General features: G+C 44.9%; 1 protein-coding gene across 21 annotated transcripts in view; it reads right to left on the bottom strand.

The window, feature by feature from the left end:
- The window catches only part of KALRN (kalirin RhoGEF kinase), a 792110-nt gene that overhangs the window by 535616 nt on the left and 232650 nt on the right, over positions 1-23844 (bottom strand). For all 21 annotated transcript variants that reach the window (XM_049878536.1, XM_049878496.1, XM_049878604.1 and 18 more), the window contains one exon: positions 23469-23583. Coding sequence is in view for 18 of the 21 variants with exons in the window: in XM_049878496.1 (XP_049734453.1) it covers positions 23469-23583 (115 nt within the window). In the remaining 3 variants the exon portion in view is untranslated. The remainder of the gene's footprint in view (positions 1-23468; positions 23584-23844) is intronic.

The following is a 23844-nucleotide window of genomic DNA, read 5'->3' as shown; positions in this document are numbered from 1 at the left end:
ACATCAGTGAACTGCCCAGGGTGCCCTCCGTGTCACCTGGCCAAAGGGTTAGATTCAAATGCCACCTTTTCTCTAGGATCTTTCCTGATCTCCTTTGTCAGAGCAATTGCCCCCTTGCTAAAGCAGACCGCTTATTATTTATGCCTCTCTTAACTCACTTATGAGTTTGAATTTTGTATTAGACTTTGCCTTCTTATCTCCGTATGTCTTTGTGCTTGCCCACCCCAACCCCACCTTTGCTCGGCTAACTTCTACTCACATTTTGAAGCTCAACTTACATGTCTCTTCCTCCAAGAAGTCTTCTCTGACTGATACATCCTCCCCATCCCCACTGCAATAAGGGCTCTTCCCATGCATGCCATCACCCTGTGCTTGCCCTACCTGGCACCTGCCATATGTGCAGTGACTATTAACCTGCCTCCCCCAATAGACTGAAGCTGCCTTGAGTGCAGGGACTATGCCCCAGCACTTAGCCCACTTCCTGGAAGAAGGTGGATGACGAAGGAATGAACAAACACACAAATTGTTAGGCATATATTATCTCCTCTATTGATCATAAACTTCCTCAGGCCAGGCTCTGATCAATCTCTGTAGCCCTCACAGAGATTTACATAGCCTCAAAATGAAGGTGCTTCATAAATAATATGGTGTCACATAAATGTACCATATTATCCATTCACTCATGAATTTATTCATCCAACGAATACTTATTGAGCACTTATTTTGTGGCTGGCCCAGCACTAGGCCCTAGGGATATAAATATGGACCAGACAGAAACTCGAAGGTTATATTTTAGAGGGAGGGAAGGACATAGGCAAGTAGCAAGATAAAAAGAATAAGGGCAAATTGTGATAAGTCTTAAGACCTTATCAGATGGTCAGGACAGGTCACTATGAGGAGCTGACATTTAAGCAGAGACCTAAACCATGAGAAGGAGCTAGTTAAAGAAACACTTGTGGAAAGAATAATCCAGGCAGAGGGAATAGCCCATGCAAAGGCCCTGTGGTAGAAAAGGTATGCTGGCTGCTCCTCAGCTACAGGGAGAAAGCAGAGGTAGTGAACTCAGTAAGGAAGCCAGAGACAAGCAGCCAGATCTGGAGGGAAATATAAATCAAGAGCCAAGCTACTGAAACTAGAGCAGCTGTTTTGGGTAAAAATGCAACAAACATACATATTAATGGTAAAAGTGAACTTTTATTGAGCACATGAGGGTCAATGTATGCTAAGCATTTTATATGTGCTATCTTATTTATTCCTCATATGAAACTTATAAGTAGCTGCTATCATTATCCCACCCCACAGTTAAGAAAACTGAGGCTCAGAGAAGGTGAGTAACTTGCGTTAAGTCACCAGGAGGGGGTAAAATCAGGATTTGAATCTAGGTCTGCTTGAAACCACCATGTTCTTTTTCTTATTCCCACCAACCCCCTCATTTTAGAGCTGAGGACAGCAAGTTCTAGAAGAGGGAAATGACTTGCTCAGGGTCACACAGTTTGGTGGACATCTTGGCCATCAGGGCTGGACATCCAGGTGTCACTCTCCCTGCTCCAGCTCTTATATTAAGCCATGAGAACTCTGGAACTGGTAGAAAAAAAACCTTCCTTAAAGATGCAGATATCAAATAATCCAGCTTGGAGCCTCAGGTATCTTGAGTATCAAAGTCCCCACCCCAGAAATTAGGACCATCCTGCTCCTGGTCTCCACTGTGCTCGGCAGCAGAGAGATGGCCCGACCCCATTTGCCCTTGCTCCAGTGAAGTCACCTGAGATTTACTCCTTTAATATGAATGGCTGGCAGATTTTCACTTGAAATAGTTGCCGGAAAAAATATAACATCAGTCTATTGGATCCCAGGTAGGGAGCAGATTGCCATAGTGAGCACCGCTCCTGCAGACCAGCCGAGGAGGCAGCAACGGTTTCTGCTTCTCTCCTTAACGTGTGCTGCTGGGGGCTGGGGCAGTCGGCACTAGCTGCAGGGTACAGAATGGGGGGTGAAGACATACAAGCAGCAGTGTGTGTTGGGGGCAGGAGGAAGCTCAGGAAGACCCAGTGCTTGGCGTGTGATGGAGCAGAATTAACCTTCGAATCAGACCTATTCATGAGTTATCCAGGGGAGGTGACAAACTGAACATCATGGTAGAGGGCTAGGCTGGTCAGTGAGGAGTGGATGACAGAGAGGAAGGGCCAGGTGAGTTAAGGACTCCCTGAGTAATGAGGGTGGTACCATCCCTGCCACACACAGCTCTGGCTTTATAGATGGAGGCAGGACTAACCATGCAGAGCCATGTGGAAGGATCTGGAGAAGTCTGACCCACACTGCCTGGCCAGACTTGTACCTGCAGACAGTTCACCACAAGCAGCCAGAAACCAGAAAAGGAGGAAAGCAAAGCAGCCCAAACAAGCCTCTCACTTCCCATTTTTCTCTAGAACTGGGTTGTACCCATTCTTAAATCATTTCACTATATGAGCTGAATTCTTGGTTCAGAATTTGAGGCAAGAAAAGTCTTTGGAGTTCTGAGAGGAGGAAACAGTTCCCCCGACCCATCTGTGTGGGAATTCTCATGTGTGTTCAGGCACATCAGAGAGTCTTTGGTTGTAGGATTGAGATTTTATTTCAAACGTTTGCCCATTGCCATGATCAGTGTTATCCTGCTTCCTGCTCCTTAGTAGCCTTAGTGTACTCTGCTGATTGCCCCAAACAGACCACACCCACATTCTTAAACGACCGAAATCCGAAATCCGCAGGTGTTACAGACACACTAACTGGTGTAGTCAGCGGTAGTAAAAAGAACACTGGAAAAGGCAGTGCCTTATACAGTGAGGGAGCCACTCTCCAGGGAAGTCTGCCTTGTGAATGAATGTTTGCTCAGATAGACATTTCTCAAAATCATCCTTCCTGGTCCTGAGGTCTCCTGGATGACTGGCCGTCCAGAAAGCAAGAGAGAGGAGCATGGAAGGGTGGAGGGTTCTCTTGCCCTGGGTATCTTTCTCAGCGGGCTCTCAGTGACTGTCCACCATCAGCTAGCGCTCTGTCAATATGTGATTCAGCTGGCAGCAAGGCCTCCTCCCAAGCCATGTTAACTCGTCCACAGGTCAATTCTTTACGGGGAGACACGCACTGTCCTCTTTCCCAGGTCATGAGTATTCCAAAGAGCTTGTGTTTTTTCTACCCTTTGAACAAACATATCTTTTGCCTTGACCCCTCTGATCTGTGATGCCAGGTTGAGGGGCAAAGGTGAGATTTTATCCTAAATCTAAGCCTCAGCTCCTCTTCTGTAAAGTGGGGATATTAAGAACTAATTGGCCTGGGGTTGAGCTCAATAGCTTTTAAAACTCCCCCCTGGTGATTCTAATGTACAGCCACAGTGAAGTGCTTTTTAGCTAAAGTAAAGGTAGTAGGGAGGAAGTGGTGGTTCAGGGTAGAATTTTTGCCTCCTAAAAAAAAAAAAAAATTTCTTTTTTTTTTATGCAAGAGACCCAGGTTTGATTCCTGGCCAACACACCTTGTGTGCAGCTACCACCCGTCCGTCGGTGGAGGCTTATGCACTGCTATGACGCCGAACAGGTTTCAGCGGAGCTTCCTGGACTAAGATTAGGAAGAAAGGCCTGGCAATCTACTTCTGAAAATCTGTCAGGGAAAACACTATGGTTCACGATGGTCCAATCCACATGCAATCCTGGGGATGGAGCAGGACCGGGCAGCATTTCATTCTGTTATGCATGGGGTCGCCATGAGTTGGGGGCCAACCTGACAGCAGCTAACAACAACAAAAGGTTGTAGACGCACTTCCAGGTCTAGAAACTCCCCTTTGTCAGTTCCCATCCTCACGTTTACCAGGAGCAAGCCCAACTCCTGCCCCAGTCAGAGTCTCTGGGAAACTTCGCACTGGAGACTAAATGAGGAAGACTGGTATTCCCCACCTCTTCAAAGTCTGCTGCCTAATTCCATCCAAACGAGGCTGCTTAACACAAACTCTGATTGCACATGCCCTCGGCAAAGATGTAGTTGATTCTCTTTTCCCCTAGACAGGCAGTGGTGAAGTACTATTAATCAGCACAGACTCAGGCCCAGGATTACACCCAGCATTCCCAAGTGTGGCTATACAGTGACCGGCCCAGTGACCTAAAAACAGCACAGCAGGACATTTACACCCACATACCTGGCTTCCCCTCTTGACTTACTCCTCAACACTGCCTTTAAACAAAGCACTTTTTTAAAAGTCAAGCCTGCTCAGAAAGAACAAAGATTTTCCATCCTGAGGATAGTCAAAAGAGCATGGCACAGGTTGAAGGTATCTCCCAAAGAGCAGGTCCTGGGGGCGATGGCAGGAATGGGGGGGTGGGAGGGGCTAATGTGCAGCCTCCTGAGGGATGAACACCTTGGAGCAGCTGGCCCTGGTTTAGCTGCATAAACTCACATGTATCTGTTAATCAGCTAGGTCACTTACAATCTCACCGGCTCTAAAACGCAACTTCCATTCACCAAAGGAAGAGATCTGCTTTCTAAATCAACCAGGCTGAGGGCAAGGCATTTGGAAGGCACTACTCTTTTTTTTTTTACTCTTAGCCAAGAGAAGAGTTTGGAAATACCTGGGGAAGGACTAGAACAATGGCTCCCAGGACTCTGGGGCTGGCTGGCTAGAGAGGAAAGGTGGCAAAGGGGTGGCTTCAGGTGGCAAAGGTTCAGGTGAGGGTGGGACTGAAATTGGCATTTATATTTCAGGGTAGCAGCCGCGTCTTATTTCCCACAGCTGTTCACACCTTCCTTCAGGGCATCCAGAACACAAAGCGGAAGTTCCCACAGCTGTTCACACCTTCCTTCAGGGCATCCAGAACACAAAGCGGAAGTAAAACAGAATCCGAGGCAGCAGAGGAGCAGAACTATGACCTCTCCACACTCTCCCACCTTCCCTAGCTGTCCTCACACAAACCCCAGAGCCACTCTCCTCTGGTCTTCTCCATCTGCGCCATCCTCTCCCTACAGTCAGCTGTGGGAAAAATGCTTCATCTTTTAACTTAAAAAAAAAAAAAAAGCGTCTTTATAATCGCTGCTCATACAACCGTGAGAAGTAGACCAAAGATCGAGCCCAGATTCTAAAGACAGTGACCTGTAACCACAAGTGCGTCAGGTACCCCAGCCAGAAGACAAACTGAGTTTTTCTAACCCAGGAAGAAAGGGAAGAAGACAGATGGGAGCCAAGAGAGGCTGCAACAGTCCAGGTGGGCACAGCCCCAGCTCTGGTGCTGCGCCCACCCGGTTGTGCTGACGCCGGCCAGGAGGCAGGGCAGTAACTTCGTTTGCTCGTCCCAATCCCTGTTGCCACCACTCTTCCTCCTCCTCTTGCTGCATCCCCACTGCTCTCCCCATCTCATGGGATCCCCCACTCTCCAGCTAGGCTCTGGTTTCCTGGCAGGGCAGGTGGAATCCTCCTTAGTGAACCACATGATTCCTCCAGGAAACAGCCTTTGCACAGAACTCGCCTATGCGCACCTCTCCTCCTCAAGTTAACATTCACTTTCTTGGAAGTTCAATGCTATTTGCCTGTAGCACGCACAGACACGTGCACAAACATATCCACCAACATAGATGCCCTCAGTCAAAGTGTTTTAAGCACTCACACAAAGTCACTCACCCACCAGGCCATGCCCACTGGGCTTTACAAACAGAGGGGCTTTGTTTCCATCAGGACAGGTGGCCCTCACCCTGCAGCCAGCTTTCCTTCCACCTGACACCCAGGCAAAGGGGACTGATGAAGTTCTCGTGTTCCATGAGGAGGAAAAGCCCTGTGATGGCTTGGACACTGGTGGGAACCTGGGAGCAGCAAGAGAGGTGTGGGAGAGCCAGATGGAAGAGGGAGGGATAGAGGAAAATATCTCAGAAATGTATGGAACTTGAAACTAAGCAGGAAGGGTCAGCACCAAGGGCTCCAGGTCTTTGCTGAAAATCAGAACTAAATAAAATAGCTAACTTAGTAGCTCTGAGAGCCTGTGTGTGAGAGAAGAATCCCTCTGCCCATGATGACAGGGAGGGCTTGGCCCTGGGTGCCTGCTGTTCTAGGAGCCACCTGCCAGCAGGAATGTCTCCCACAGTCTCTGTCTACGTCAGGGGGTAGCGTGGGCTTGCAGCAAGTCCAGGACTGGCACCCTGGCCCCAGCAACACCACCAGCTAGCTGGGTAGCCCTGGGAATGTCACCGCACCTCTCTGGACAGGATTCCACCTCTTTAAAAGGAGGAGGTTGTCCTGGCTGACCTCTGTAATCCCTTCTTGCCCTAAGCTCCAGGATTCTATCCATCTACTTCCTTTAAAGGACCCCTGGTGGTGCAGTAGTTAAGAGCTCAGCTGCTAACCAAAAGGTCAGCAGTTCAAATCCACCAGCCGCTTGTTGGAAACCCTCTGGGGCAGTTCTGCTCTGTCCTTTAGGGCTGCTATGAGTCAGAATGGACTCAGTGGCAATGAGTACTTCCTTTAAAATCCAGGCCAAATTTTACCTCCCATCAGTATCTCTGACGAATTCTATTTATCTGGTGTACTTGCATGAGTGTTACCTTGAAAACATTCAGTTTCTGTCAATCCTGGAACCTCAACCAGATTTGTAAGCCTTCCTCACAGCAAGAATTGGGTCTCCCCTCATTAACCTGTAAGTTTGGGGACAGCCTGAAAAAGCCAAAGGGTTACCTGATCATTCTCTCTAACTTAAGCGTGTACCTAGGAATCAAACAATGGTTCTGTGCGTCCCCAGGCACCTAAGTTACACCTGCACTGATCTGCAGGTGTCCTAATGGAAACTCCATTACCGTCGGGGCAGGCGGAGGGTGAGGCCTGGTTCTTGCCTTCTTCCTCCAAGCCCAAAACAGGGAGTTTTGTGGGAGTCCCAGCCTGAATTTCCTACAAAAGAAAACATCTCACGACCTAAAGAAGGATGGGTCTGGAGATGAGAGGACATTCTCTTCCTGGGCAGGGAGTCAGGGTAGAGCATGTCACAGAACTAGGTTCAGACCTTACCTCAGGCACTGGGCCAAGAGGAGTTCCTGTGCAAAACCTGGCACATGAATTACTAGTTGCGAGAACAGATAAAATTCCAGCTCAGGACAGAACAGTCTGAGAAAGGAGGAGAAAAATGCATTCATTTTAGAGTTTTTGAGCAGTTCTCAAACCAAGGCTGCTCCTCACTTGACCTAGAAGAAGTCAGGGCGGGGAGAGGAGGGAGGCTCTGGAAGAAGAGGAAAGAGGGACCAGGACATCAGGGCACAGACTGGATTATGTCAGTAATTATCTGGAAAGGCATTTGTCCTAGCTGAGTCACCGTGGCTCTGACAAAGTGCTCCTGTCTGGGTTCCAGGAGAACACTGGCTTAATTCAGCAACAGGGATACACCTCCTCAGTGAGACAGTCCATTCCTGATTCCCTCACATGCTCATCCACGTTCCATCCTCCAGCAGGAGGCGGTGCCTCCCTCTCTGCACAGAGCTAGTGGCCCACACCTTGTGGGAACAGCCCCTTGGAGAGGAAAGAGGACATGGCGGAGAAGGAGACCAGGGTTTGGCTTCAGGGCTTTACGTCTGAAAGAGAGACCCTGGCACTGGCCCTGAGGAGTCTGGGTGGGGGGTGAGGCAGTGTCCTTTCCCCTTGGGGAGCTCCTAGTCTACTTGAATTCAGCCTACTACTCTATAAACTCTGGGGCAAGAACAAGACCCACCATCCCTGCCCTCAAGAGGCTTTCAATCCATCTAGCAGAAAACCTTGTAGGCCATATGAACTTGTAGAAGACATGGGATGGGACCTGTCACCACCTTATGATGAGTTTCCTAGATCCAAAAATCTTTTTCAAATTTTGTTGAACTTATTTGTTCTGCTAAGGTGATGCTAGACTTTTAAGGAAGTAATTCTGAAGAAATCTTTTTCATCTAAAACAATCTAAGAAGAGATGGTGTAGAACAGGTGAGGGGGAGACGTATTTTTCTTTTTGTAAAAGCTACTGTGGCAAGCTGGTACACAAATTTTCTGCAAATGGCAAGTGTATTCATAGGGTTATACTCTCAGCAACAAAAAGCCCCAGGTATTAATGTTTGTCTTGTTCTCATCTTCTATGTTCAGAGAACGAAAATGGTGTCAGGAAGGGAAAGATTGAAACGTTTTCAATGTTTGTAGCTGATGAAACCTGGCTGAGGGAGAGAGTAGAAGTTCCAAGAGATAAGTATGCTTGGGGCATTCTGACTTCAAATCTACCTCAGATTGAAGACAAACCAATAGAAAGGATTTTTTTTTTTTTTAATTCTAAAGAAAGATTTGATTTTATAAAAGAAATTTAAGAATTGGTATAAAGCAAGGAGGATATTCAGATGGCCAACAACCACATGAAAAGAGGCTCAAGATCATTAGCCATTACAAACTCAAAAACCAAACCCACTGCTGTCAAGTCGATTCCAACTCACAGTGACCCTAGAGGACAGAGCAGAACTGTCCCATAGGATTTCTAAGGCTGTAAATCTTTACAAGAACAGACTGCCACATCTTTCTCCCGTGGAGCAGCTGGTGGGTTTGAACCACTGACCTTTTGCCTAGTAGCTGAGCACTTTAGCCACTGCACCACCAGGGCTCCTTCATTACCCATTAGGGAGATACAAATCAAAACCACAATGAGATACCATCTCACTCCCATTAGAATGGCAACGATCAAAAAACCCAAAGTACTAGGTATTGGTGAGATTGTAGATAAACAGGAACCCTCATCCATCGCTGGTGGGACTGTAAGCTGGTTCAGCCACTGTGAACAACAGTTTGGTCGTTCCTCAAAATGCTGAACACAGAACTACTACACGACTCAGCAATTCTACTCTTAGGTATATAACCAAAAGACCTGAAAGCAGTGATGCAAACAGACGTATGTACACCAATCAATGTTCATCGCAGCATTATTTACAATAGCCAAAAGGTAGAAACAGTGTACATGTCCATCAGCTGATGAATGGATAACCAAAATGGGGTGTACACATACAAGAGAATATCACTCAGCCATAAAGAGGAATGAAGCACTGATGTATGGCACAACGTGAATGAATTTAGAGGATGGTATGCTGAGTGAAACAGGTCAGACACAAAAGGAAAAATACTGTATGATATCATTTATATGAAATAAGCAAATATATAGAAACCAAAAGTAATTAGTGGTTTCCAGAGGCATGAAGAATGGCAAAAGTGAGGGCTTTTGCTTAGGATGCACTGAATGGAATGTGTATGAATGGTAGTGGGATAAGTTGGAAGAAGACAGCAGAACTGTTGCACAACTTGAAGAATGTAATCAATGTCATTAAAGGCTCTATGCAGAAATCAATGAAATGTTGCCTGTTTTCTTGTATGTATATCATTATAAAAAAAAGAACTGATGTAGACATACCACATTATTTAGGCATTGGTTTGTTTAATTTTTTCCAAAAATAACATCATTATGTAATTCCCAGTTTCAACTCACAATTATTGTATACCTAGGCTAAATATATTTACAAACATTATTCCATTTAACATTTACTATATTCCTCTGAGGAAGGTTGTACTTAACTCGCTTTGTAGTTGAGGAAAAACAATCATTGATTAGAAGTTATTTAAGTTTCAGTGTTTCTACACAAATTTTAAAAATTAAAGCCTGAAAAGACTAAAACGATAAAGATCATGGAAGAAAAAATAGGGACAATCTTAGGAGCCCTAATACAAGGCATAAACAGAACACAAAACATTACCAAAAATGACCAAGAGAAACCAGATAACTGGGAGCTCCTAAAAATCAAACACCTATGCTCATCTAAAGACTTCTCCAAAAGAGTAAAAAGACCACCTACAGATTGGGAAAGAATTTTCAGCTATGACATCTCTGACCAGCGCCTGATCTCTAAAATCTATATGATTCTGTTACAACTCAATCACAAAAAGACAAACAACCCAATCAAGAAGTGGGCAAAGGATGTGAACATGCACTTCATTAAAGAAGATATTCAGGCAGCTAACAGATACATGAGAAAATGCTCTCGATCATTAGCCATTAGAGAAATGCAAATTAAAACTACGATGAGATTCCATCTCACACCAACAAGGCTGGCATTAATCCAAAAAACACAAAATAATAAATGTTGGAGAGGCTGCGGAGAGATTGGAACTCTTATACACTGCTGGTGGGAATGTAAAATGGTACAACCACTTTGGAAATCTATCTGGCATTATCTTAAACAGTTAGAAATAGAACTACCATACAACTCAGAAATCCCACTCCTCGGAATATACCCTAGAGAAACAGGCGCCATCACACGAACAGATATATGCACACCCATGTTTATTGCAGCTCTGTTTACAATAGCAAAAAGCTGGAAGCAACCAAGGTGTCCATCAACGGAAGAATGGTTAAATAAATTGTGGTATATTCACACAATGGAATACTACGCATCGATAAAGAACAGTGACGAATCGATGAAACATTTCATGACATGGAGGAACCTGGAAGGCATTATGCTGAGCGAAATTAGTCAGAGGCAAAAGGACAAATATTGTATAAGACCATTATTATAAGATTTTGAGAAATAGTATAAACTGAGAAGAACACATACTTTTGTGGTTACGAGGAGGGGAGGGAGGGAGGGTGGGAGAGGGTTATTTACTGATTAGTTAGTAGATAAGAACTACTTTAGGTGAGGGGAAGGACAATACTCAATACATAGAAGGTCAGCTCACCTGGACTGGACCAGAAGCAAATAAGTTTCTGGGATAAACTGGATGCTTCAAAGGTCAGTGGAGCAAGGGCGGGGGTTTGGGGACTATGGCTTAAGGGGACTTCTAAGTCAATTGGCAAAATAATTCTATTATGGAAACACTCTGCATCCCACTTTGAAATGTGGCGTCTGGGGTCTTAAATGCTAACAAGCGGCCATCTAAGATGCATCAATTGGTCTCAACCCACCTGGATCAAAGGAGAATGAAGAACACCAAGGTCACACGACAACTGTGAGCCCAAGAGACAGAAAGGGCCACATGCACCAGAGACTTACATCATCCTGAGACCAGAAGAACTAGTTGGTGCCCAGCCACAACTGATGACTGCCCTGACAGGGAGCACAACAGAGAACCCCTGAGGGAGCAGGAGATCAGTGGGATGCAGACCCCAAATTCTCATAATAAGACCAGACTTAATGGTCTGACTGAGACTAGAGGAATCCCGGCAGTCACGGTCCCCAAACCTTCTGTTGGCCCAGGACAGGAACCATTCCCAAAGACAACTCGTTGGACATGGAAGGGACTGGACAATGGGTAGGAGAGAGATGCTGATGAAGAGTGAGCTACTTGTATCGGGTGGACACTTGAGACTGTGTTGGCATCTCCTGTCTGGAGGGAGGATAGGAGGGTACAGAGGGTTAGAAGCTGGCAAAACTGTCACGAAAGGAGAGACTGGAAGGGCTGACTCATTGGGGGAGAGTAAGTGGAGTAAGGAGTAAGGTGTATATAAGCTTATATGTGACAGACTGACTTGATTTGTAAATGTTCACTTAGAGCTCAATAAAAATTATTATAAAAAAAAAAATTAAAGCCTGAAAAATGGAAGGCTTAATGAGGAGAGAGCAGAACATTACCACTTAGAGCCTTAGACAAAATCCATCTGTATCTTCTTGGGCAGCAGAGCTGAGGTGCTCCACCAATCTGGGTGGCAGCATACCTAAATTACCAGAAGTGTATATAATAAAGGCATTCTCTACAAAATTTAAGCATCATATCATGAAGTGTTCGTACCCAATATATGTCTGAAAACATAGTGTTGCTGGCAGATGCTGCCAAGTTGATTCCGACTCATGGCAACCCCATGTGTGCAGAGTAAAACTGCTCTTCCATAGGGTTTCCAAGGCTGCAACCTTTTGGAAACAGATAGCCAGTCCTGTCTTCTAAGGCACTGTTGGGTGGGTTTCAGCTGCCAACCTTTTGGCCAGTAGTAGGGTGCTTCACTGTTTGCACCACCTAGGGATTCCTTCTAAAAACATATGCAACCCCAAACACCAGTGAGGGGCCAAAAGACCTGACCAGTGACAGGTGAAGAGAGACACACAAAACATGCTGAAAATAATCACGAATGGGGGACAGAGAAACAGACCCAAATCTGGAACCCATCAAGTAAAAAACACATCCTCTTCCCCAATGCTAAGCTGTCTCTCCAGTACCTATATTTAGGGAACAACTCATTTCCAACATTCCAGCCAAATGAATCTCAGCTAAATTTAAATCATCTTGATCCCCTAGCATGAATTCCAGAAAACCTGCATTGAGACTTATTTCACCTGACCGTTTGAATCAAGGTGATACCACAAACTTCAGCTTCCTAATCAGTCTGGTAAGTCAGAGCCTCTAGGAGCCTAAAAAAGATATTACATGACCACACTTAAGCTTTAGAGGTCATTCAACGTTGTTTCCCAGAGACAAACTCCAAAGGAGGCCTAACTTTCTCAGTAGAAGGCAGCTAAGTAGCCAGTTCAGATGAGCACAAAGGAGATTTACAACCACTCTGAGCACTCTGAGCCGAGCCAGCAACACTTCCAGAGGTGAAAGTAAAGATTCACCAAAGACAAAAAACAAGTAAGCTCTTTCTAGATTGCCTATCAGGGAGCCCTGGTGGTACAGTGGTTAAAGCACTCAGCTGCTAACCGAAAGGTCGGTGGTTTGAAACCACCAGGCACTCTGTGAGAGACAGATGAGGCAGTACGCACTTGCAGTCTTGGGAACCCTACAGGGCAGTTCTGCTCTGTCCTACAGGGTAGCTATGAGTTGGCATCAACTCGATAGCAGTGGTTTTGATTTGGTTTGGTAGACTGTGTATCTTATCAGAACTTCAATGGTGGTCTCATCAAGCGGACTATTCCTATATTCTTTTCAAAGCCAGAATCAAGTTTAGGTGCTAATACATGGCCCTAAATTAGGATTTCTTGATGACTGTGATAACAATGTTTGTACTGCGGGCGTTGGGCAATACTGAGCAACTTAAATTTGGGGGACACGTAAAGAACTGCAAGTCTAAGGCAAGACATACTGAGAGTATAAATTGGCAAATTCTGGAAAACAATTTGGCAATATATTTTACCAGCTTAAAAAGTTTTTTTCAAGTCCATGATTGTCATCCATCTATTCCCAAGAAAGCATCTAAAATAGGTTAATACACAAAAGATGTTTACTATGGTTTATTTACAATAGTAAAATTTTGCAAATGGCTTAGATGCCTAATGATAGGGTTAAACACAGTACACCCCAAGACATACTATTATGTCCTAAAAGTTTTTAATGTTATGAAAATATTCTTATGGTATAATGTTAAGTAGAAAAAAAACTGAATAGATATTATGATTCAATTATATTTTTAAAAAGTTCTAAAGAAAAAAATAACCAAAGGAAATATGTCAATATATCAATTATTATTATCTCTAGAGAGGAGTTACAAAATTTTTTTCAAATTATTTTTTTTAATTATTTTCTACAATGAAATATTTTTTCTAATAAAAAAGACAAGATTCTGTCACTCTATTAGGCATCTGTATTCATTCATTCATTAGTTATTATGAGCCTACTAAGTGCTATGGACCCTACTGCTATTACTACTATAACTACTATCTCTAAGCCTAACCTTTGACAAAGCAGTACTAGACATAATAAAGAACAAACAACAAAACGAGGTCTCTACCTTCAAGCAAGGCAAGAGGAAGATATTACCTGTGTGCTAAGACCTGGGCTAGGCACCTTCTATGTAATGCTTATTACCATCCCGTTTGATAGTATCTTTATGCTTCTTTTACAGATAAGGAAATTCGTCAGGAAACATGCATTTTTCCTCCTAGAGAGGAGAGTTCTGAGGCAGCAGTATTCTCCTTGGACCCACTCCTTCCTTCTCTACTTCCACCAACATCAATGGCAATGTCCAAAGTCCCTCCTAAGGGTAGAAACTGAAGACACAGGTGAAGAAGGAAAAACACCCCTAACCATTAGGAATTCCTTTGTCCAATGCTGGGTCCTAGATTGATCACCTAAAGGCATTTACTGGTTCCTGGAATAACCAGGGTCACTTCTCATAGTTACCTCATGACCAGACAGCTTCCGCCTCTGACTGCCCAGTTATTGTTCTCCAGGGAATCACAAATGCTCGACTCTATACATTTGAGGCACCATGGCTGGCCTTTCCTTGCCCTTCCCACAACCTGTTCCTTTTCACAGTGTTTCCGTGAGCCCCCCCTAGGACCTCAGCCCCATCAGGACTGTGCAGGGAGAGACTCAGACCCTGCCAAGTCCTGCAACAGTGGCACAGTCATGGACATGAACCCAACCTCAAATGCGTATTAGCTGACCTGAGCTCTAATTCTAGGACTGTGCTTCTGATGCCAGAGCGACGCGAGGATAAAACCAGGCAGGCAGCTAAATGAAGGAAATATCTCAGACCCCGAGAAAACTGAACAGGATGACCATTCCTAGAATATAGTAGAGACCACCCCACCAATCCAGGCTTTGCATCGGGGCTCCTGCTACTGACAGTCTTGAACTCTTCTCTTGAAATAGTTTCTACAGGCTTGAGTGATCTTGTGTTTTCACTACATCTCTTGGTGTAATTTGGTAACTAAATCATAGCTATCATCCACAGATAAGCATAACTGAGCAGAGTTTACTTGTCTAAAACTGAGCACGAACACCTAGAGGAGGAACTCTGGAGCTCCCCACCTTGCCTCCATTGTCCTGCACAATCACAGTCCCCTGAGCCGCTGTAGGCAGCAGAAGCCCAGGTTTGAGGCAATCAACCTTCGCACTTAGGTGCCAAAGAGAACCGTGGAGAAAACAGGTTTGCTGCCCACCATCATCCCTGCCTGCCATCATTACATCCGTCTCATCTCCTTACCACCTTCTTCCACTGGCCCTGTGTTCCATTCCAACTCTTAGTCCACCTTTCAGAGTCTACCTTTAGCTCTCCCCAAATCTGTCTCCTGTATTCCATTACCACTGCCACTCTCTTTACTCTGACTTCCTCATCTCTTCAGCAGATAAAACTCAATTTCTGGAGCTAGTCTGGGCTCAAATCATACTGGCTGTATTCCCATAGGCAAGTTACCTAACCTCTCTGAGTCACAGTTTCCTCATCTGTAAAACAGGAGTAATAATAGTACCCATTTCATAGTGCTGTGAGGATTAAGTTAACGCATGTAAAAAAATACGAGCGGTGCCTGGAACTGTGTAAGCAATCCATAAATGCTAGCCGTGATTCTTATCACCTTTAACCTACATTATTGCAACTGCTTCTTCATTTCCTAGCCTTCTCCTCCATCCCATCCTGCACTCAGCTGCAGAGAGGGTCTTCTCAAATGTAACCTTAAACATCAATTCTCCTGAAAATCTCTTCAAACGCTCTTTGCTGACTATCTGAACCGGACCCCTGCAATCCTTGCTTGCCTTTCTCCTCCACCCACTGCCGCTCTCCCCAAAGACTCCATGCTCCTACCACCCTGAGTTTCTGGAACTTAATTTCACCTGAACACCACCTCCCTGGGCCTTCACCTGAGCCCTTCACTCTGCCTGGACTACCCCTTGCACTTCGGGCAAAATCCTCTTAATCCTTCCAATCTCTGCTTGGAGAACATCTCCCATTGAGGTCTCCCCATTCCCAGTCTACAAGGATCCCGGACACTGCACATGCTGTGTGTCTATAGAAAATTCACCCTCCACTTCAGTACTTACTCTGGGCTGCTCCCTGTCTCTATTCACACGCCTGACTGCCCCAAGCCCTGAGACCCTTGGACGGAGACACCAACAAATGTCTGCTCAATCTACTGTGTGTCTGGCACTGTGTAAGGACTTTACATCCTCTATATTATTTAATATTGATCACTAACAAGTTAAGAAAATTTTCACTTGTTCTTCGATGTCAATATTAATTATGATGTCTCTTCTAAAGCACTGTGAAAAGTAATTATTATTGATTTTCCTCATCTCAGACTAGAAGAAACGTCTCAGGAGACACCTAGGTACCATCTCTCTTCTATTAATAATTTGGTTATGAGCCCTCAGAATTGAAAGTTAAGTTTCTTCTTCACTCAAAATGATGTTTGAAGATTCATCCTTGTTGCGTATCACAGTAGTTCAGAAAAGACAGTCACAGAAAACTACATATGGTATGATACCATCTTTATAAAGCTTAAAAACAAGCAAGGCTGAACAATATATTATTTATGAAATCATGTGGTAAGGTAAACAACACAAAACAGCAAAAGAAGGATAAACACACAACTCCGGATGGTAGCTATTTCTGGGAGATGCAGGGGCCATAGGACTGGGGAGCAGCCACAGGTGCTATTGAGGGCAGAGGTGATGTTCTACTTCTTAAATTGGGGGGTGGGATCTCAGGTGTTAATTTTATTATTATGCTTCATAACTTACAGATACATCTATGCCTTCTTCTGTAGCAAATATTAACATTTATGTATGTGTGCATGTAAGTATATACATTTATGTTATTATTAAGCTCCTTTAGGGGACAGACTAACAATCATTGAGTGCCTGGGCACTGCAGAGAGTGCTAGATGATTTCTTCCCAATACCCTTGTAGAGGTGGATATTCTTTTCTCAAATTAAAAATTAGGATATTAGCCTTAGAAATGTTGAGTAATATGTCCAAGACCTCACCCAGTGCCAAAGATCTCCCATTTGCCCCTCTGGATTCATTCTCCATCTTCTCCCCACTCCCCTGTGCCCTGGGAGGCTGATTCACAAGGGCTGTGCCTCAGTGGGTGCCCCCATCCTCTGAACTCTGGCTGCATCCAGCCGATAGCAAACCCCAGCAGGAGCCCAGAGGGTGGAGAGTGAAGGAGGGTACCAATCCCTGTCAGTCTACCTCATGGAGCCACCATGAGTTGGCGGCCTCTCTCAGCAAACGCCACAGCTCCTGTCAGGTAGCCTTCTCACACAGCTGCCCTCTCCCTTTGGACTCTAAGAACTGCCCCTCCCCTTGTCCATTCAGGCCTAGAAGTGGTAAGAGCTCCCCTCCCTGCTGTTTCCAGCCCTGGGATACCTTGAGAATGCAAACCTCACTGATTTTTCTGTTCCCTGCCTACACGTTTGTAAATTGTTCCTTCATTAAACTCTTCTCAAATTACCAGGCTGAGTGGTCATGTTCTTCCTAACTGAGAAGTGGTAGAACCAGGATCTGAACCCCAGTGCCTTGCATCTATACTAAGATGCCTTTCAATCCTTTGTTGTAAAAGTCTGTACATCCCTAAAGAATGCGATTACTAACAATGGTAGCTGATATTGGATTTTATTTCTTTTTAGCAGCAGAGTGGGAAACCCTGATAGCATAGTGGTTAAGAGCTACGGCTGTTAACCAAAAGGTCAGCAGTTTGAATCTACCAGGCGCTCCTTGGAAACCATATGGGGCAGTTCTACCCTCTCCTATAGGGTTGCTATGAGTCAGAATCGACTCGACGGCAACAGGTTTGGTTTTTTTTTTTTTTTAGCAGCAGAATAGAACACGATTTGTTCTTCAGGGCTTGTGTTATATACAGTGATCTATAGGGACACTTAACTGGTGGTGCTGAGAAATTTGTGTAAAATGTGGAAACTGTAAGACAAATTATAGACCCTCTATATAGAACAAAAGAAATTAAAAATGGATCTAAAAAGGTATAAATTTTAGCAAAGTGTAAATGAAAACAATGTGACCTAAATGTTCTCATTGGTCCTATTTTCTGGCCTTCCATCCCCTTGATTCCTTCCCTTATTCCCCACATCATGCTTTAATTGATGACCCCAGAACAAAGGGCAGGGCTCCAACAACACATCTCAGCAGGCCCTTACAAGAAAACACATTTGACGATGACAGCTGGGGTGGCTCAGGCTCTCTCGTGCTGAACACAGTGGGGGGAAGCCTTGGCAGTTTTTACCTCTTCTTCTTTCAACTGTCTTTCTGTCTCTCTCTGCTTTTTCTTAAATTCTGGTGATGCTGCACAAAGACAGTGCTGGCTATAAGCCCGATTTATCTTTTGCTGAAATCAGTGGGACAAGAGCAAATGTTATCGAATAATAAGGCATGGATATTGGCACCTTGGTTTGACTGGCATTACAGGATAACCCATACTAATTTCTTGTCATCTTTCCTCCATGTGACACCTGCATTCCTCACTGGGACACGCTCAGCACTGCTAAGACCAGAGTCAAGTGGCAGTTACGTCAAGGGGGTTAACAACTGGTGCCCTTGGGAGCCACAGAAAGGTGATTGTCATAAAGCAGGATAACGAGACAAAGAGGACGAATTCAATGCAATAAAAACGACTCAGGGTTTTGTACTGGATGCGTTGTTGCCGTTAGCTGCCATGGAGATGGCCCCTGGTTCACAGCGACCCCGTGCACAACAGAATAAAATGCTGCCCAGTCCTTGCCACCCCATGACTGGCTGTGGATCAGACCTTTGTAATCCACAGGGCTTTCGTTGGCTGGTTTTCCAGAAGTAGATCACCAGGCCTTTCTTTCTAGTCTTAGTCTGAAAGCTCTGCTGAAACCTGTTTGGCATGATACCAACGTACAAGCCTCCACTGACAGACAAGTGGTAGATGCACGTGAGGTGTACTGGCCGGGAATCAAACCTGGGTCTCCCACATGGAAGTCAAGAATGCTACCTGAACTACCATTGCCCCCTTGCTGGATGTATACGGTCAAGCATATGGTCAACTCCCAATAATCGCTAGGTAGACTGCCCACATTGTGGGCTATGCCTGGGCAACTGCTAACTTGCAAATTGGATTTTCTGTTCTGTCTCTCACTTTCTAGGGACATTCATCAACTGACCGTATCTGAGTATTTCCTTTGACTCCTTTCATGTAAAGTAACCGTAAGCAGATAACAGGCCAGAAGGACAAAAGAGTTAGGTAAGTATATGATGGGTGTATACGAAAGATAACATGAGAACTCTCTAAAGATCCCCATCCAGGACCTATTTCAGAGTAGGCACTCAATAAACACTTGCTATATTGAGTGAAAGGCATTGTTAGGAAATTGAATTAGAAGACTTGAAAGTTCTTCAGAATAAGATTATAGAAAGTCTGAGAGGACCCAGGATATGGATGGTTTTATTTATCAGGAGCAAGACAGAGAAGCTGGAAGAGACACATCCCAGACAGAGGTGGAGCCCCAAAGAGTAGCTCAGGCACTCTTCTAAACTGTCATACCTAGAATGATCCTTGGCCTCAGGTGGTACCCCCAAAATTCCCACCCAGAGCCCAAAGGGACAGGAAAACTGTTGTCTTAGGATTTAAGATGTAGCCCGTTAGACAGTGTTTGAAGTGAAATTCAAGGTCTTATTTGGGGAGCCTCGGAAAGGGTGGTGGAGGTAGTAAATACTCTTTTTTGGGGGTCGTGGATTTTGGTTAAGAGTTATGGCTGCTAACCAAAATGATGGCAGTTTGAATCTACCAGGCGCTCGCTGGACCTTAAGGGGATGCTCTTCTCTGTCCTATAGGGTCACTATGAGTCGGGATCGACTTGACAGCAGTGGGTTTTGGCTTTTCGGGTTTGGATCTTATGGTATATGTTTTTTCCAGTAGAATAGAAGCATATAATTCAGAGCAGGAGAGATTGTATTAGAAGTTATCTAGTCCAGCCTCCACCCCAGGGCAGGAGTCCTCTCTACGGCATCCCTAACATGACACTCACTTTCTCCAGAGGCAGCAACAGTGCTGCTGGACAGCTCCCACGTGGGAAGCTCATTCTTTCTTCACTTAGGAGTCCTGATCTCTCCAACTTCTACCCATTGATGCATCAGAGATCGTGTCTGCTCCCTTCTTTGGGGCAGCTGTCCTAAACATGTGAAGGTAGGAATCGCTCCTGCCAGTGAACAGCTCTCATTCCTTCAGCTGCAGTGATATGATTTGTGGATCCCTCAATGTGCTGATCACTCTCCCCTGACAACACTCTAACTGGACAATATCATTCTTAAAATCTTGCTGGCAGAGTTGAATGGTGCAGACTTGAATGCTATGGTCCAGAGGTGGCTGGTCTGCATAGAGGATAGTGGGACCATTTCTTCCTATTCATTTCTAAATTATCACAACCATCTGTTTCATCATCTATTCTAGAATGGTGCCAAGGATGGCCATCAAACTGACTGGTTCCTTAGATTCTGGATCCTGTTTCATCACTTGTCCTTATTTTCTGTCCCCTGCGAACTGGTTCATCTCCGGTGCCACCAGCACGGTCATATCTGTCTGCCCTTTACTTCCACTGGTTAGCAGGTCTACCCAGGTTTTCCCTAATTCCCTCAAAATGTCTGTTTCTACTCACCATGAATCCTCAATCTACCTGGCATACAGAGGTTCTAACTATGTGGTAAATAAAAAATGCATAAATAAATAAATATCAGATGTCACCTAGAGACTCAATCACATCAGTCTATGGAACAGACCTCAGTTCCAACAAGACCCTGTCTTTTTAGCATTTTGGGCCATGATTCAGAATAAATAATGTATTCTCCTCAGTACCAGTACCAGTTGCCTTGGGGTCAATTCCAACTCATGGCAATCCCATCTGTGTCAGAGTATAACTGTGCTCCATAGGGTTTTCACTGGCTGATTTTTTGGAAGTAGATTGCTAGGCCTTTCTTCCGAGAAGCCTCTGGGGGACTTCAGGCTCCAACCTTTGAGTTGGCAGCTGACCATGTTAACCATTTGCACTACCTAGAGGCTGTTTCTCATCAGCACTATCTACCTAATCTATCTGCCTACTTTTGCAATTTCCCCTCTTTTCCAAAGCCATGACTAAGCAGAAGAGTGGAAAATACTATCTGGCCAGCTAAGTCCTACAGCTTCGCTCCCTAAACTTCATCGTCTTTAGAACAATTCTGTTCCAGATTTTGTTTCCAACATGCGTGGACTCGTGTTCAACAGAATTTGGACGTGACCGTTGGGCATGATTCGCTGGTATGCCCCACAGCCTGCCAGGCCCTCACTCTCCTGGTGAACACAGGCCCCTCGGGAGGCAGGGAGCAGGCACCACAGAACAATTCTTCCCACTGAGGGTGACAACAGGATTCTTCCTCCTGCCTGCCAGCACCTGTGAATAACTTCTCAGGATGCAACGCCTGTGACCACCCTCTGAGAAGCAAATAGCCTGCATCTAGTATGTTCCTTCAGTGACAACAAATTGTTTCCCCTTTTTCAGCCTCTCTTGGGTTTCATTTTTCTTCACCCCATCAGAAATCTTTTCTTTTTAAATTGCTTCCAATCTGTTTTGTCCAATCTTTGCTTAACACATCAGAATGAAGAGAGGTGTTCTTTCAACTCTTTCCCCTTACATTCCAAAGAAAAGACGAGCGAGTATGAGCTACAGGTATATGATGAACATAAAAAAACGTGCCCTTCGTATCTCCTGGGATCCCAATTTTTTCTGGCTCTAAAAGAACTGAAAGTCCATTATGGGTCTCCATGAAAACTTCCCTTGTAAATTGCTTTAAAAAATGTCTGGTTTTATACCAGTCAGTAGTGTACTTAGGAAAGGTGCTATTAAAAACTGCTTGGCCCTAGATGGCTAAATTGCTAAATTACCTAGATCAATCATAGGTTATTTAGTCTATCTCCTTGCCTGTGGGGCAGATGGGAATATTTCTTCTATATAAAGATCTTTAAGAAAGAAAAAAAAAGCTTCTATTGTACTCTACAGTCCAATGCCTCATGCACTCACAGTTGAGAGATTCTTCTTCGGATGTAACTCAAATCCCTTTCACTGGAGCTTAAGGCCTTTTATCTTTTTTTTGGTCCCCGGTGGATATAATGAAGAAAAAAAAGGAGAGACACTATTTGACATCTATTTGTTCACAGCCTTCTTCTTGAAGCTTTTCAGGGCTCCCCATTCCATTCACCATCTTCCCAAACATATGATGACTGCTCTTAAAATCCCCTTTACCACCTGCCCATCACCAGCCACCAATCCCTTTATATTTCTCTTCCCTGTAGCTCTTTGAAATGTAGAGCTTGGCTCACTCGACACCTGCTTCAAGAACTTAATCAGCATTTTCAAAAATTACCAAAGCCAAGCGCTGAATACATAGTTCCTCTTTCTAATTTACTAATTCTCCTATATGCACAGAAATGGGATGCAGAGAGATAAGATGAAGGTTCAGAAAGCCCAAGGCACCACTTCTCCTCTGCCACAATAGACACTTAGCAGGCTCTCGTGCCATTAAGTGACAGAGAGTAGAGTCCTCCCTGGCCAAGAGTAAGGATGGGGAGAGAGCACCAAAGAAGGAGTCAGCAAGGCTGAGTTTTAGGCCAAGCCCTACCACCAACCCTCTGTGAGCAGCTCAGGCCCTGGATTGGCCCTGTTTCCCAAGCAGAAGTTCCCTGGGTAGCACAAATGGTTTGTGCTGGACTAGTAACCTAAAGGTTGGTGGCTCGAACCTACCCAGCAACACCACGGAAGAAAGACCTAGCAACCTGCTTTTGTAAAGATTACAGCCAAGAAAACCCTATGGAGCAGTTCTACTCTGTCACACATGGGGTTGTCATGAGTCAGAATTGACTTGATGGCAACAGGTTTGGTTTTGGTTTGGTCCCAAGCAGAACCTTAAGCCTATCTGCCTGCATTACTTCTAAGGGCTCTTTCAGCTCTCACATTCTATGATCCTCTGGCTAGGCAACTGCCTCTTCTCCCCCTTCTCAAAAGATAAACACCATGTCCCTGGTCTGTCTCCTACCTCTGCACCAGTAAGTACCACCTAGACCAGCGTTCCTCAACATCTTTTCATTACATTTCCTCTCCCCCTGAAACAGCCTTTTGTACACACATTTTCCCTAATAACCTCCAGTGACATTTTAACAGGACAAGTATACTGTATATGTGTTTATGTACCATACGTACACCGGTGTTTTATACATAAAAGAGTAAGATTTTCACCCCGCAAGAAGCAATTTTCACCTTCTTGGCGCAATGTGTAATCCCTGTTGAGAATGCATGAGCTATGAGCTACAACAAGCCAAGGGCTGCCTCTTGCTGAGTTATTTGCCCCAAACTCCAAAAGCCACAAACACATTCACAAACCAGAGGCTGTGAAAATAATCCATTATACAAGCCAGCATGAAACAGCCCAGAGCTCCGATTCCCCTAAGGTAAAGCACCTTCCCCATCCCTCTCCCTTGACCACACTGTTTCCTATTCCAAGCCTGGTACTGGTCCTCTGAGCCTAGGACTTTCACCTCTGCTCACAGTTCCTACTTCCAGTTCCCACTCCATTCATATGAATCCCAGGAGTAACAATGGGAATGATGGGAATGAGACAAACAATGGGTGATGACATTCCAGGAATAATTAGAATCTACTCCAAAGGCAGAAACAGCTCCAGCTCCTGGCAGGGATGGAAGCTCATTCCAACTCACTTGCATCAGCTCAGCTCTCCTCCTCCCTTCCCACCGCAAGACATTTCCCCTCACTTTACCTTGGCACGCTGGCCAAATACGTCACAAGCTTCCGCAGGTCTTCCTGTCTTATTCTGTCATGATTGCTGCGAGCAGGGAAGGTCAGGATGGGTCCGCCTCGCTTATCACGGCCCCCTGCAGGGAGGAAGAGGAGGGAGTTTAAGGAAATCAGCCAGAAAGTCTGCCCTAGGAGAAAAAGAATTCCATTTAAGTGCTGGATGCTACAGGCAGAAATACGGTGCCCAGAGAAATCTGCCCATAGGACAAGGGCACGAGATTTGGACGTAGACAACATGTGTGACCTTGGGCAAGTTGTATGACTTCTCTGAATCCTCAGCTGTAAAATGGAACTGAAAATAATAGTGGCCACTTTGCAGGGTTTGTTACAAAAACCCG

Source organism: Elephas maximus, chromosome 1 (genome assembly GCF_024166365.1).
Source record: "Elephas maximus indicus isolate mEleMax1 chromosome 1, mEleMax1 primary haplotype, whole genome shotgun sequence".
Lineage (NCBI taxonomy): Eukaryota > Metazoa > Chordata > Mammalia > Proboscidea > Elephantidae > Elephas > Elephas maximus.
This window is presented reverse-complemented; position numbering and strand designations above follow the sequence as displayed.